Genomic DNA, 12813 nt, shown 5'->3' with positions numbered 1-12813 from the left:
AAGTAGATATAAATTTATGGCTATTTTTTCTGTTTAAGCCTAAGTGAATTCTCTAGATCTGAATGATCACTTTTTGACTGTTACTGTAACACAGTGTTATTAGCTTAACTGTGCCTGTGCAAGGTTGTGCTTTGAATGTGAAACATGTCTGAGGCAAGCATCCTCTTTTCATGTTTAACATAGCAGATGTATCCCTTGGTTTGTACCTTGAGGGGTCTTTTAGGTTTGCCAACATAATATGCCACTATGAAAAGAGCTGATGTAAATACTGCTTTGTTCTCCCATGGAACGAGTCCTTTGAGTAGCTAAGAACATTCTGAAATCTGAAGCCACAAGAAAAACAACAAATTCCAATGTTATGCTTGTTAAGATGTTTGCTTAGTCTGTTGGGAATTCATTGAATCTATGGCAGTACTGGATGTGCTATGTGCATTGTTCCTTTGAATGCTCAGAAAGGGCTCAGTTCCAGTGTCTTTATACTAGTTCCTTTATGTCACCTAGATAAGTATCATAAATTAGTCTCAAGCTAGTTCTTATATGCTGCAGTTTCTCTTTAGCTGCTTTTATACTGCTGTTTTGTTTAGATTTCAGGGGACTGGCACCCATGAGGCAGTTCCCCTCAACTGGATGACAAAATCTGGCTTCTTTGCCCCAGTAACCGATGAGAAAGCTCACTGCCAGGATGAGAGAGCCTGGTTTAGTAATTTGAATATAGGCAGCCCACTCACAGATCCTGTTCTTCCAAGAATTTGTTCTAAATGAGCTTAAATGCAAAGCCAGCTTTGCTGAGTTATTGGTTTATCACAAATAAAGATTTTAGACATGGGTGTTCAAGTGTTTCATAATTGAGGTTTATCTCACCTCATTTCTTGATGTAAGGTTGACTAATTGACCATGATTCTGGATCAGTGGTGCTGGAAGAGCACAGCAGTTCAGGCAGCCTCGAAAGTGCAGCGAAATCGACGTTTCGGGCAATTTGCCCGAAACGTCAATTTCACTGCACTTTGGATGCTGCCTGAATTGTTGTGCTCTTCCAGCACCACCGATCCAGAATCTGGTTTCCAGCATCTGCAGTCATTGTTTTTACCTAATTGACTATGATTGATTGCAATTTTGAGTCAACAGCTCTATCATCATCATCATCATCATCATCATCATCATCTCACAGAAAGCAACTTAAATAACATGGCCTTTTACCATCAAAAGATTCATATGTTCCTATGTTCCTCCTATTACTCTTTGGCTTCTCATCTGACTTCTATTCTGATCCTGTTTTTACTGTCTAACTTGTCACCCTGCCACTTTGCAAATCATACCATCATCCATACCCTTCTTTTGCTGTGCACCATGAAATTCTTATGTTGCTGTTACTCATATTCCTTATTCCACATTAACCGTCAGTTCTGCTCTGTAATTGCCCCAGTGTAACTATGTCAGATACAAGTCAATATGTATTTGGATACTGTTTACCTGTTTAGCTCCTCAAGTCGACTGGATCAGATGAAAATCTTCCTTGGAAATTTTCATCAAGCTTTGTATTACGGGTCTCAGTCTGCTGTTTGCAAACAGAAGCAGATGGTCTGTGGAAATGGTGAGGATCAGCTGTTCAGGCACCAGGAGAAAGCTATGGTAGCAGAGAGAAGCTGTGGGGAGAGAGTGGAGTGAGATGATGCAAGTGTCTGTCACTGAAGAGAAGTAACAGAAGATGCCTGAGACAGCGAAGTCTCACACTTACCTTGTGCACCCCAGAAGAATACTTCTGCTTTTTCCAAGCACATAATGCTTTATTATAGATGGTTCACTAGCTTCCAACAAGATTAGTTTACAAATATGGATTTGATAGAGAAATTAATTAGAGAAACAGAGTTAATGGTTCAAGCCTGGTATGACCCTTATTCAAAACTGCAAAGATCTGGAAAATGATTTTTTTGGGAGCATAGTAGTAAGTGGAACATATGGTGAGGGTGCCTAGAGCAAAAGACAAAGGGAATGCTAATGGTAGTAGATTAACAATATAGATGTAGAACAGATATAAATTGTAGATGCAAATAGTAGAAAATAAGTCAGTTTTGTTGGGAACAAGACACGGGGGGAGAGCTGTACTCAAGACAGAAGACAGTGTTCTTCTGAAGTTGTTAAGCTTGAAGTTCTTAAACTTAACTTTGAATCCTGAAGGCTGTAAAGTACCTAAATGGAAAATGAACTACTATTCCTTCAGCTTGCATTAGGTTTCACTGGAATACTGCAGCAGACCTTGGACAGAAATGTTAGGACAGAAGTAAAGTGGTGTATTGAAATGGAAAGTCAAGGTCATTCTTATGACCTAGCAGAAGTAAACAGAACAATGAACACAAAGCAGTCACACAGTCTGAGTTTGGCCTCACTAATGGAAAGGAGACTGTATTGTGAGCATTGAATACAGCAGACTAAATTGAAAGACTAAAATTGCAATTAAGTCGTTATTTTTCTGGAAGGTATATTTTTGGTCTCGGACAGCGAGGAAGGAGAATGTGATGGTCAAGGTGGGTGGGAAGGGTGCAGCTTTTGCAATTGCATGGGAAGCTGCCATGCAGGTATGAGGAGATATTGAGTGTCAGTGGAGTGGTCCATGGTGTCATCGAAGGAACAGTTCCAGTGGAATGATGGCAAAGAAGGGGAAGGCTAAATGTGTTTATTGGAAACATCTTGCTGGAGGCAGTAGAAATGATGGAGGATGATCCTCTGAATGCAGTAGCTGATGGTGTGGAAAGTAAGGACAAAGGGAATCCTTCTTCTGAAAAAGACATGAAATGAAGACAGAACTGCAGGAAATGGGTCAGACATGGCTGATGAACATCTCAACTACATCTGAGGAGAAGTTTTGGTTGAGAGAAAAGGAGAACATATCAGAGGCATAGATGCAATGGATCAGAGAAACAGGGAAAATGGAATGATGGACATACAGAAAGCTGGAGATGAGGAAGAGTAGTCAAATTGCTGAGTTTGTCAGGGATATTGATAGACAGCCAATCCCCAGAAATAGAATACATGTGTTAAAGAAGGGAAGGGACAAGTCAGAGACAGGCTAGATGAAGGTGCTTGCTGCATCTACCTTTCTATGCTCACTGATTAGAGTACAAAGACACCAAATACCTTTGTACCTTCACAGTTCCCAATATAGCACCATTTTGAAATTAGTCTGACATTCATTTTTTTTCAGATGAAGTGTATAGTTTCACATTTAGCCACATTGTACTGTATCTGCCATGTGTTTCCCCACTCACTCAACTTCCCAAAATCACTTTGTATCCTTCCTTGCATCCACCTCATAATTCATGATGCCACCCAATTTTCTGTTGTCAGCAAATATGGAAATATTGTATTTTATTCCCTCAGCTAGGTCATTTATATAAATTGTAAATAGCTAAGGCCCAAGAACTGAACATTGAGGTACCCTACTAGTCTCTGCCTGCTGCTTAGAAAAAAAATTCCCTTTCTATTTCCTGATTGACATCCAATTCTCAATCCAAGCCAAATTATCACCCATATACATAATGTTTTAACTTTGCTCCTATGAGGGATCTTATCAAAAATCTTTTGAAAATCCAGTATACCACATCCACTGGTTCTTCCTTATCTATTCTACTAGTTATTTCTTCAAAAAACTCAGGTAGAGTTGTTAAACATAAGTTGCCTTTCATAGGCTGGCTTTGTTCAATCCTGTAATGTTTTCCAAATGTTCTGTTATCACGTCTTTTATAATAGACTCCAGCGTTTTCTCCACTACTGATGTTTGGCTAACAATTCTGTAATCTCTGATATTTCTTTCTCTCCTTTTTGAATAGTGGGGTTACATTTGCAACGCTCCAATATGGAGGAACACCTCCATAGTCTAAAGAATTCTGGAAGATAACCACCAATGCATCCAATATTCTGAGGGCCACTCTCTTTCATGCTCTAGATTGTAAATGATCAGACCCTAGTGGTTTGTCAGCCTTTAATCTCATTAATTTTTCCAGCACTATTTTCCTACTGAAACTGATTTCCTTTAATTCAGCCCTCTCATATTATCAATGGTTTCCTGAGGTAATTTTTGCCTGTTTTGTGAAGATAGAACCAAAGTTTGTGTTTGTTTCCACCATTTGTTTGTTTCCTCCATTATAATTTCTCTAGCTTCTGACTGTAAAGGACTTCAATTTTTTTCTTTACTTTAGGGCAGCACGGTGGCACAGTGGTTAGCACTGCTGCCTCACAGCGCCAGGGACCTGGGTTCAATTCCCGCCTCAGGCGACTGACTGTGTGGAGTTTGCACATTCTCCCCGTGTCTGCGTGGGTTTCCTCCGGGTGCTCCGGTTTCCTCCCACAGTCCAAAGATGTGCGGGTCAGGTGAATTGGCCATGCTAAATTCCCCGTAGTGTTAGGTAAGGGGTATGGGTGGGTTGCGCTTCGGCGGGTCGGTGTGGACTTGTTGGGCCGAAGGGCCTGTTTCCACACTGTAAGTCTAATCTAATCTAATAGAGTTATAGAGTTATAAAGTTATACAGCATGGAAACAGATCCTTGCATCCAACTCAGTCAACCAGACATCCCAATCTCACCTAGTCTCATTTGCCAGCATTTGGCCCATATCGCTCCAAACCTTTCCTGTTCATATACTCATCCATTTGTTTTTAAATGTTGTAATTTTCCCATATTCACCACTTCCTCTGGTAGCTCGTTCCATACATACATCATCCTCTGCATGAAAAGATCCTTCTCAGGTCCTTTTAAAGCTTTCCCCTCTAACCTTAAACCTGTGCCCTTTAGTTTTGAACTGCCATGCCCTAGAAAAAAGACCTTGACTATTCACCCTATCCATTCTCCTTATGATTTTATAAATCCCTGTAAGGTCACGCTTCAGCCTCTGATGCTCCTGGGAAAAATGTCCCAACCTATTCAATCTCTCCCTATAGCACAAACCCTCCAATCCCAACAAAATCCTTTGAAATCTCTTCTACACCTCAAATTTAACAACATCCTTCCTATATAAGGGTGACCAGAATTCGATGCAGTATTCTAAAAGTGGTCTTACCAATGTCCTGAAATTCTAACTCCTATACTCATTGTTCTGACCAACATGCCAAATAACTTCCTCACCCCCCTATACACCTGAAACTCCACTTTCAAAGAGTTATGCATCTGCACCCCTGGGCCTCTTTGTTTGTTGTTGCTCTCCAAGTGCATGACAATAATTGCATACATCCTGTACTTATTTGCCTTACCAAAATACAGCACCTCGCATTTATCTAAATTAAACTCCATCTGCCACTCCTCTGCCCATTGGCCCATCTGATTCAGATCCCATTGTACTCTGGGGTAATCCTCTTCCCTGTCCACTACGCCCCCTATTTTGGTATCATTTGCAAACTCACTAACCATGCCTCCTGTATATTTTCTTTCACATATTTATAGAAACACTTTATAGGAGTTTCTATGTTCCCTGTAATTTTACCATCTGTTACAAGGGCATTTTGTGTGCATGAACAAAGACTCAGCTCATTGCTTGGACCAGACCGCAGCTCAGATCCACTCACCTGCTCTCATTGCACTCGCTGACTTAGTATCAACCTGGAAGATTGCCACCTTGATGCCTTGCCATGCCATACCATACATGTTAATGTAGTCACACAGACAGGCAGCTTGATCTATTAGTCAGCAGTCTTCAGATAAGGGAGTGTACTTCATGCTGTATGGTTCCCTGCTAAGTCATTCTCATACTTGTACGATGTGCCAGCACCTTACTCAACAAACACATTAAAGTGCAGCAAGCAAGCTTGCATCAAAGTCTTAGGAAAGTAGTCCTCGCTGAACTCCAGGGAGGCACCCTTCAGTCCCAGCACAGTGAGCCTCTGATATCACTCAGAGTAAACATGTGACCTGTGGGATTGCCAGACTCACTGTGAGGCAATTTAAAGGGAAAGAACATTACACACAGAGCTTTGCCCTGTTCAGGAATCAAACCTGAATGGTACATCATCCCTGGCAATCCTATTGCATTGGCTCACTGTGTGCTGCACACCTCTCTGCCCAACATTACTGACTACTTCATTCACACCAACACTTTTATACACAGAAGCCAGGGAAAGAATAGGGATATTTGACCAGAATGGGTAATGGTGTCATCAGAACCCATTGCCTGGTATACTTCCATGTGATGCAGCAGGCTCTCTCTCAACACAGATACTGATCCATGGTACATCCTGTATGGATATCAAGTTAAACATCATGATGGTACACATGAGTCAAACAAACATGAGAGTTGATATGCAGTGCAATTTCATCTATGCCACCAACATGTCCTTGTGCCATAAAGGTTTCTTTATTTTTCTCCTTCCTACTGTGTTGAAAGGTTCAGCAGATGGAGTGGAGGGAACCTTTCCTGCAGTGCAGCCCGTTGACTCTGGAGGATTGGTTGGGTGACTCCAGGGGTATTAGCGCATCACATCTTGAGTCGTCTTGCCAGAGGCAAATGGACCCACCTTGGCTTGAACTTCCATGGGTCAGAGGGGTGCAGGCAGGATGGAGATGGAGTACCCAGCCACTCTGAAGTAGCCTGAGAAGAGACTTCTAGGGAATCTGTGTCTGGTTCCTCCATTTGTTGCCTCCTGGTACCACCCAATCTCCTTGTGAAGAAAGGACACCAGGAATATTTGCCAGCTTCCTTGTTTCCCTGTTGCCATGCCTTCAGTCCTGAGAACCAATTACTGTGGTGATGGAGTGCAGGGGATGCATGTAGCTGCTGTCTTGCAGCTTTTCTGGATAAAGAGGACCCATTGCCTCCAACATATCTGAAAGCTGCTCCTGTACCTCCCTGTCCATTTGGATGAAGTCCCTGATTGCCAATACCACAGGGTCCTCTCCTGCCAGGGACTGAACAGTACCTGGTCTCTGGCAGACCTCTGATTGTCAGAAACCTGGGATGTTTCTTCCTCAGCCAGCTATGGAGCTGTCACTGAAAGGTGTTCACCAGATTGGGCTCCCACTCTTCCAAAGGCTTACGTTCCAATCAGGGTGTCATAATCTGAGCTGGTGGAAGGTGGAGGAGGCAGCCTTACTGATGCTTCCTTCGAGATTTCAGTATATTTTCACTCTAAAACATCAAGGTGGTGGCTTCTGACATTGCTGGACATCAATACACAGTGAACATCCCACTGCATACCTGCAAAACAAAAGAGAAAGAAGACATTACAACCAGTGGTCTCAATATCCTTGCAAGTGCAATCCTGGTCTTCTTCAGATAGTCAGAAACCCTCCATCTGCACTTGCCCAATCTATCTTTCTACAGGCCACCTTCTGCTGGAAGGAGAGAAAGGGGAGAATTGAACAAACTGAATGTGAATGGAATTTCTGCTAGAGTTGATGGAAATGTGGTAAGGTGTTCAAAGACAGTGAGTAGGCAGTGGAGTGGTTGTGCAGAGTTCATAGCGTGGTGGGCCTGGAGGGGTTGAGACTGAGTGAGGAAAAATGTTACAGGCAATGGTGAGCATGCTAGAGCATGAAAATTGTTGGATCAGTAACTGAGTGAGTGTGAGGTATAAGATTAAAAAAGTGTGGCGTTTACCCTGGTAGAGCAGGGAGGTCATTGACCTACTTGTGGCACTGCTGGCCATTCCTCCTTCCCATGGAGACCATTCTGAGAAAGATTTCGAGCTCGGACCAAGCTTCCAGGATCTGGTGACATGTAATTCTCTGCACTATTTGGATCTCCAGACCCTGTTACAGAATTACTGCATCATCTTTCCTGTTTCTGGTAAATTCATACTACATTCGTCAGTGAGAGGACCAGGCAGCTGTGGTTAGTGCTTGCCTGAAAGTACAACAGCCTTTTAAGTACAACATGGGTGCCAGGGGTGCCAGTCTTTCAGTAGATACCTGTTGTATGGCATGCCATTTTGAGAAATGGTTAATGGTAAAACAGGGCTAGATTGGTCAAGAGGGCCACTATTGGGGTAGAATATGTAATTAATGAGGCAAGTTTGGTAAAATATGTCTAATATTTATTGATTTGCAATTATTTTATGTGTAACGATCCCAAACGATAATAGAAATTGCTGGATAAACTCAGCAAATCTGGCAGCATCTGTGGACAGAAAATAAGGTTAATGTTTTGGATCCAATGATCTTCACTGGACCCGAAATATTAACTCTGCTTCTTCTTCACAGGTGCTACCAGATCTGCTGAGCTCTTCAAGCAATTTCTATTTTTGTTTCTAATTTGCAGCATCTGCAGTTCTTTGTTTTTTATTTCTTGTGAGTCATAATTCCAACTGATTATAATACTGGACAAATCAGATCCCAGAAAGGCTTAATAGACCATGTATTCATATTTTTGAAATCGATTAACTGGTGGTTGGCAAGTGAAACATTCACATAAGGCAGATATTCTTCAACAACAAGAGTTTACTACATAGAAGCAGAACAAATAAACAAAGCTCGATGGAGGTTAGAAAGATCTTATCACAGACATTAAAATAAAGTTTCTGTGAAGTGGATCTTATATTTTTGGCCAAGTGTCAGTTGCGTTGAGTTTTCTAGAAGGCTTATTAATATGAGGGCCAGTAAGATAGTGAGGAAAGATTGGATAGGTTCAGATTGTTTATCTTAGAGGAGTAAACGTTAACAGGGACCTGATAGATGTGTATAGGATTATAAAGGTGTAGATAGGATGGATAGAAAAGCACTTTTCCCATAAGTAGAGGTTTCAATAACCATCGGGCATAGAATTAAAATAAAATGTAGAAGATTAAAGAGAGGTTTTGAGGAGAATCATTTTTTACTCAGAGGTTTGTATGAGGCTGGAATTGACTGCCTGAAAAAGTGATGAAAAGCACCCTGGTTCAGTGTTTAGATATTCACATGCATTCTCATAGCCTCCAGGGTTATAGGCCAAATCTTGTAAATTGGATTTGTGTAGTCAGATCTTTGCTGACTGGCACAGACATGATGGCCCAAATGGCCTACTTCTGCATTCTATGAGTCTATGCAAATATATTGTTTCCATGCCCACATGTGTCCAATGTTTTCATAATCACTTCTTACAGAATCAATCACTTCTTGGCAGGTCTGATAAGTCATTAAAATATCATTGAAACTTCCATAACAAGCAAGGAGACATTGAAAATATTCTCCGTTAGAAAAGAAACTGCTCATCCAAGAGCCCAGAAAAAGCTGAAAATTAAACATTTGGCCGTTTGTTCAGCTCACATCATTGACACAACTGCAAAATAGTCAAATTATGAATGCTGGGCTTTGTTCCAGCAATGATTAATGAGCTGAGTTCTGTAAGAGGCATTGAAACAACTTGTACATTGTTGCCATGGGAGACTGATGACTTTAGCATCTTTACCTCATAATCTTTCTTTAAAGTATTGTTCTTCTCATACCGATGTGTTTCTCCACACAAGTTTAACATTGATTTAAGTTTCTTTTGTAATTGATACAATCAATGGCTTTGATTGACAGGTTTATGAGAAGGTAATCAGGTCAATGGGAATGTTGAGAGTCTTTTCTTTAGTGCCCACCTCAAGACAGGTGATCCCTTGTGGTTAATGGCTCCCCAGCTATGAAATATGTGTATTTAACAGAATGGCTCTGGCTCTATCAAATTTGAATGAGAATTGAAATGCTGACCTTGTAATGGAGCCAACAACTATTACATATGAATAGTGACTGTCAAACAAAATTCTGGAAATGGGATTGGAGGCAGGAATTCTGGATTCGGATCCGGCCTGCTATCTTTGAAGTTTCCTCCACACTATTCTTGGCATTGACTAAAATGAGAGAGAATATGTGATGGTTTGTGTAAAAGGAGACAAATCTGCCAGTGCCCAATTTATATCCCTGTGAAAGTTTCATTTTAATTACTTAGGCTGAAATGGAGATTATTAAAACAAAAAAACAACCTTGAGCAAGCTTGTTTCACTTTTGTGCAAACTGAAATGTAATGTCCCAGTTTTTACAAAAAAGTTCTGACCACTCCGTTGACTGATGGAAGAACTCAAATAGCTTTATTGTAAAATTTTATCTTGGTATTCTTAATTAATTAATAAAATTAGTTAAGACAGAATAATAATTAAGCTATTAACAAATTAATGTTCTCCATGGAGATAAAAAATATGAGGTACTGTAACAGGAGAAAGATGTATAATGTTAGCTTTACACCGGAAAAGCTAGTCGAAAATTAAGACCTATTAGTGCATATGTTTGTATGTTAAAATATGTAGCATTATCTCAGCTATTGTCAGAATCCATTGACTAATAATCTGAGCAATATTATGATACAGCTGCAGTAACAAAGGTTAGCTCCAAGCACTGTTCATAACAAAGTCAGATAAAACCAGTTCTTGTGATAAAATTGCTCTGAAGAGGTTGAGGATTTTCTGAAATTCTGATGTCCAACGTTTTTAATACAATGATAAGTGTTATAGTTAAAGAAAACTGTGATTTCACTCCAATCATGTTCTAGTTTGTGTTTTATTTGTAAAAGTCAGAAATATAGTGATATTGAATAATTTGTGAATAGCAAGCATAGCATAAAAATTGAAAGTCAAACTTTGTATTTTCACAGAAAAGAAGAATGACAACGATGGCTTGATAACCTATCTGATTGTATCACATACCAAAATGTCACAAAGGAAAACAGCATACTTTGACGGAAATTCTGCAGACAGAAGTTACATGTGATAGAACATTTTATACATTCATTTTCAGTAACCTAATTTCCTTCAGGTGGTAGTTTATCTCATTGCTAAACCTAAACTGAGGAATGTACTACAAACCTTTGGCACTTGGTAGTCATTTTTGTGAATTTGAAATATTATAAAGTTAACTTGAAATAATTTTGAATAATCTGATTGATTTACAATATTTACATCTTGCTCAATTCAGTGTATTTAATATTCAGTACAATATGTTTTGTTATACATGCATACGTCTAGTCAGCCCAACACAGTGGTAAGCTGTGGTTGCTGGAACCATAGTGAGACAGTTTTATTCATGTTGGTTTCATCCTGATTTATTAGCAATCATAGAGTGGCTGTTTATCTGATTTCTTTTGGTAATCTTTAGACAGCTGACATAGTGGGGTGGGTGTGGTGGATTCCATGCATTTGCTGACTTATATTTATTCATGAACAGAAAAAAAATACAGGGCTAGGGCATAAAGCATTGGGTGGGGACCCAGTGAGCTGAATAATCTGTACTGTAAACAGTTTATAATTCTGCTAACTAACTTCAAAGTCAATTCTGAGAGAGGGAATTGGTGATGGGGTGGAGAGGTGGTTAGGGTGGAGTGATGGAAGGGTTTGCTGTGGGAGATGCTGGTAACAATCTGTTGAAGTTCTGGATGTAGGTTTGCTCGTAGAGCTGGAATGTTCATTTTCAGACGTTTTGTCACCCTATTAAGTAACATCATTAGTGGGTCTTCAAGTGAAGTACTGTTGATAATTTCTGGTGATATCATTTCCAAGCCAAAGAAACCCAAACATATAAATAGAAAGCAGGAATTATCAATAGTGCTTCGCCTGAAGGCCAACTGAAGATATTACCTAGTGCGGTGACGAAACATCTGGGAAAGAACCTTCCAGCTCAACGAGCAAACCTACATCCAGAACCGCAACCTGAGCTACAAATCTTCTCAAAACTCGCTCAAACTGTTGAAGACTCTGAGGCATAAGCTCGTGAAATTCTACCTCCCAGGCTTCAGTTGAATGCCCTGACTGATCATTCTTACTGGCTTTGAATGGGATTATGTCACTGGTGACAAGTGGGTGCCAAAATTCATGAGTTAATCAGATAGTTGGGAAACAAAGGATTGCTGTGACCACAGCAAAGATCAGGAGGTCTGGACCAAAGATTTGACTGTAAATTGATAACCAAAGTGATAACATCAGTATGTTTCATGTGTAACATTTGACTATTTATACCCATGCAACTCAATGAACAGAATAATCTTTGGAATGAGAAAACATCTTTCAACTTATCAGCTCATTGTTTCTTCAAGTATTATAGAATCTGTCCTCTCCTGGATCTTACTTCACTTACTCATAGTGATACTTGTACCAAATCTATAGGATTAATAACTTTTTGCCCTATTTTAAAACATTACTTAATCCATTTACTGTATGCAACCTGTCAAATCCACAGTAATAATACACAGGGAAACATACAGTTGTATATCAAATTTCCTGCAGAAAAACAGTTCCACTCCTTCCTTTCCCTCAAGAAGCTTCTGCAAAGTTTTTCCTCAGCCCCAAATTTGGTAAAATTACCAAACCATCATAAAACACTCAAAGGTGCTAATATTCTCGGGATCTTGTCCTGTTGGTACAACTGCAATACACCAGAATGCCAATGACAAAAGTTCCAAAACTCATTGTGACAAGAGATATCTGTATGCAAGTTGATTGTTGGAATGACCCTCTTTTCTTTAACATTTGACCTTGTAAAAATTCGTGACATTTAGAAGATGGTGATGAGAAGTTACAGTCTCTCATCTGACATAGGTTTCCCTTGGTTTTAGAAGTGAAGAATCAGTAACATTTCCTGCATTTTAGAATTCACCCAGATATACCCTAGATGTTGAGCAGTGTAAAAAGCACAATATCCCAATTTCTCTTCAAGCTATCTAGTATAGTCCTCAAGTGGAAGTCTACTTTTTCATGAAAAACTGAAAAAACGGAGGATGCTCGAAGTCAGAAACAAAAACAAAAAATCTCAGCAGAACTGTTTTCAAGAAGGGTCACTGGACCTGAAATGATAACTCTGATTTCTCTCCACAGATGCTGCCAGACATGCT

At 40.0% G+C, this 12813-nt stretch overlaps 1 protein-coding gene across 1 annotated transcript in view; it reads left to right on the top strand.

Annotated features, from left to right (window-relative positions):
* LOC132820742 (uncharacterized) overlaps window positions 1-10750 on the top strand; it is a 79493-nt gene extending 68743 nt beyond the window's left edge. The window contains exon 6 of the mRNA XM_060833013.1: window positions 10585-10750. Coding sequence (XP_060688996.1) covers window position 10585 — 1 coding nt within the window. The 3' untranslated portion in view covers window positions 10586-10750. The remainder of the gene's footprint in view (window positions 1-10584) is intronic.
* Window positions 10751-12813: the final 2063 nt, after the last annotated feature.

Source organism: Hemiscyllium ocellatum, chromosome 12 (genome assembly GCF_020745735.1).
Source record: "Hemiscyllium ocellatum isolate sHemOce1 chromosome 12, sHemOce1.pat.X.cur, whole genome shotgun sequence".
In the NCBI taxonomy this organism is placed as follows: Eukaryota; Metazoa; Chordata; class Chondrichthyes; order Orectolobiformes; family Hemiscylliidae; genus Hemiscyllium; species Hemiscyllium ocellatum.
Note: the sequence above shows the minus strand (reverse complement) of the source record. Positions and strands in the feature narration are given on the sequence as shown.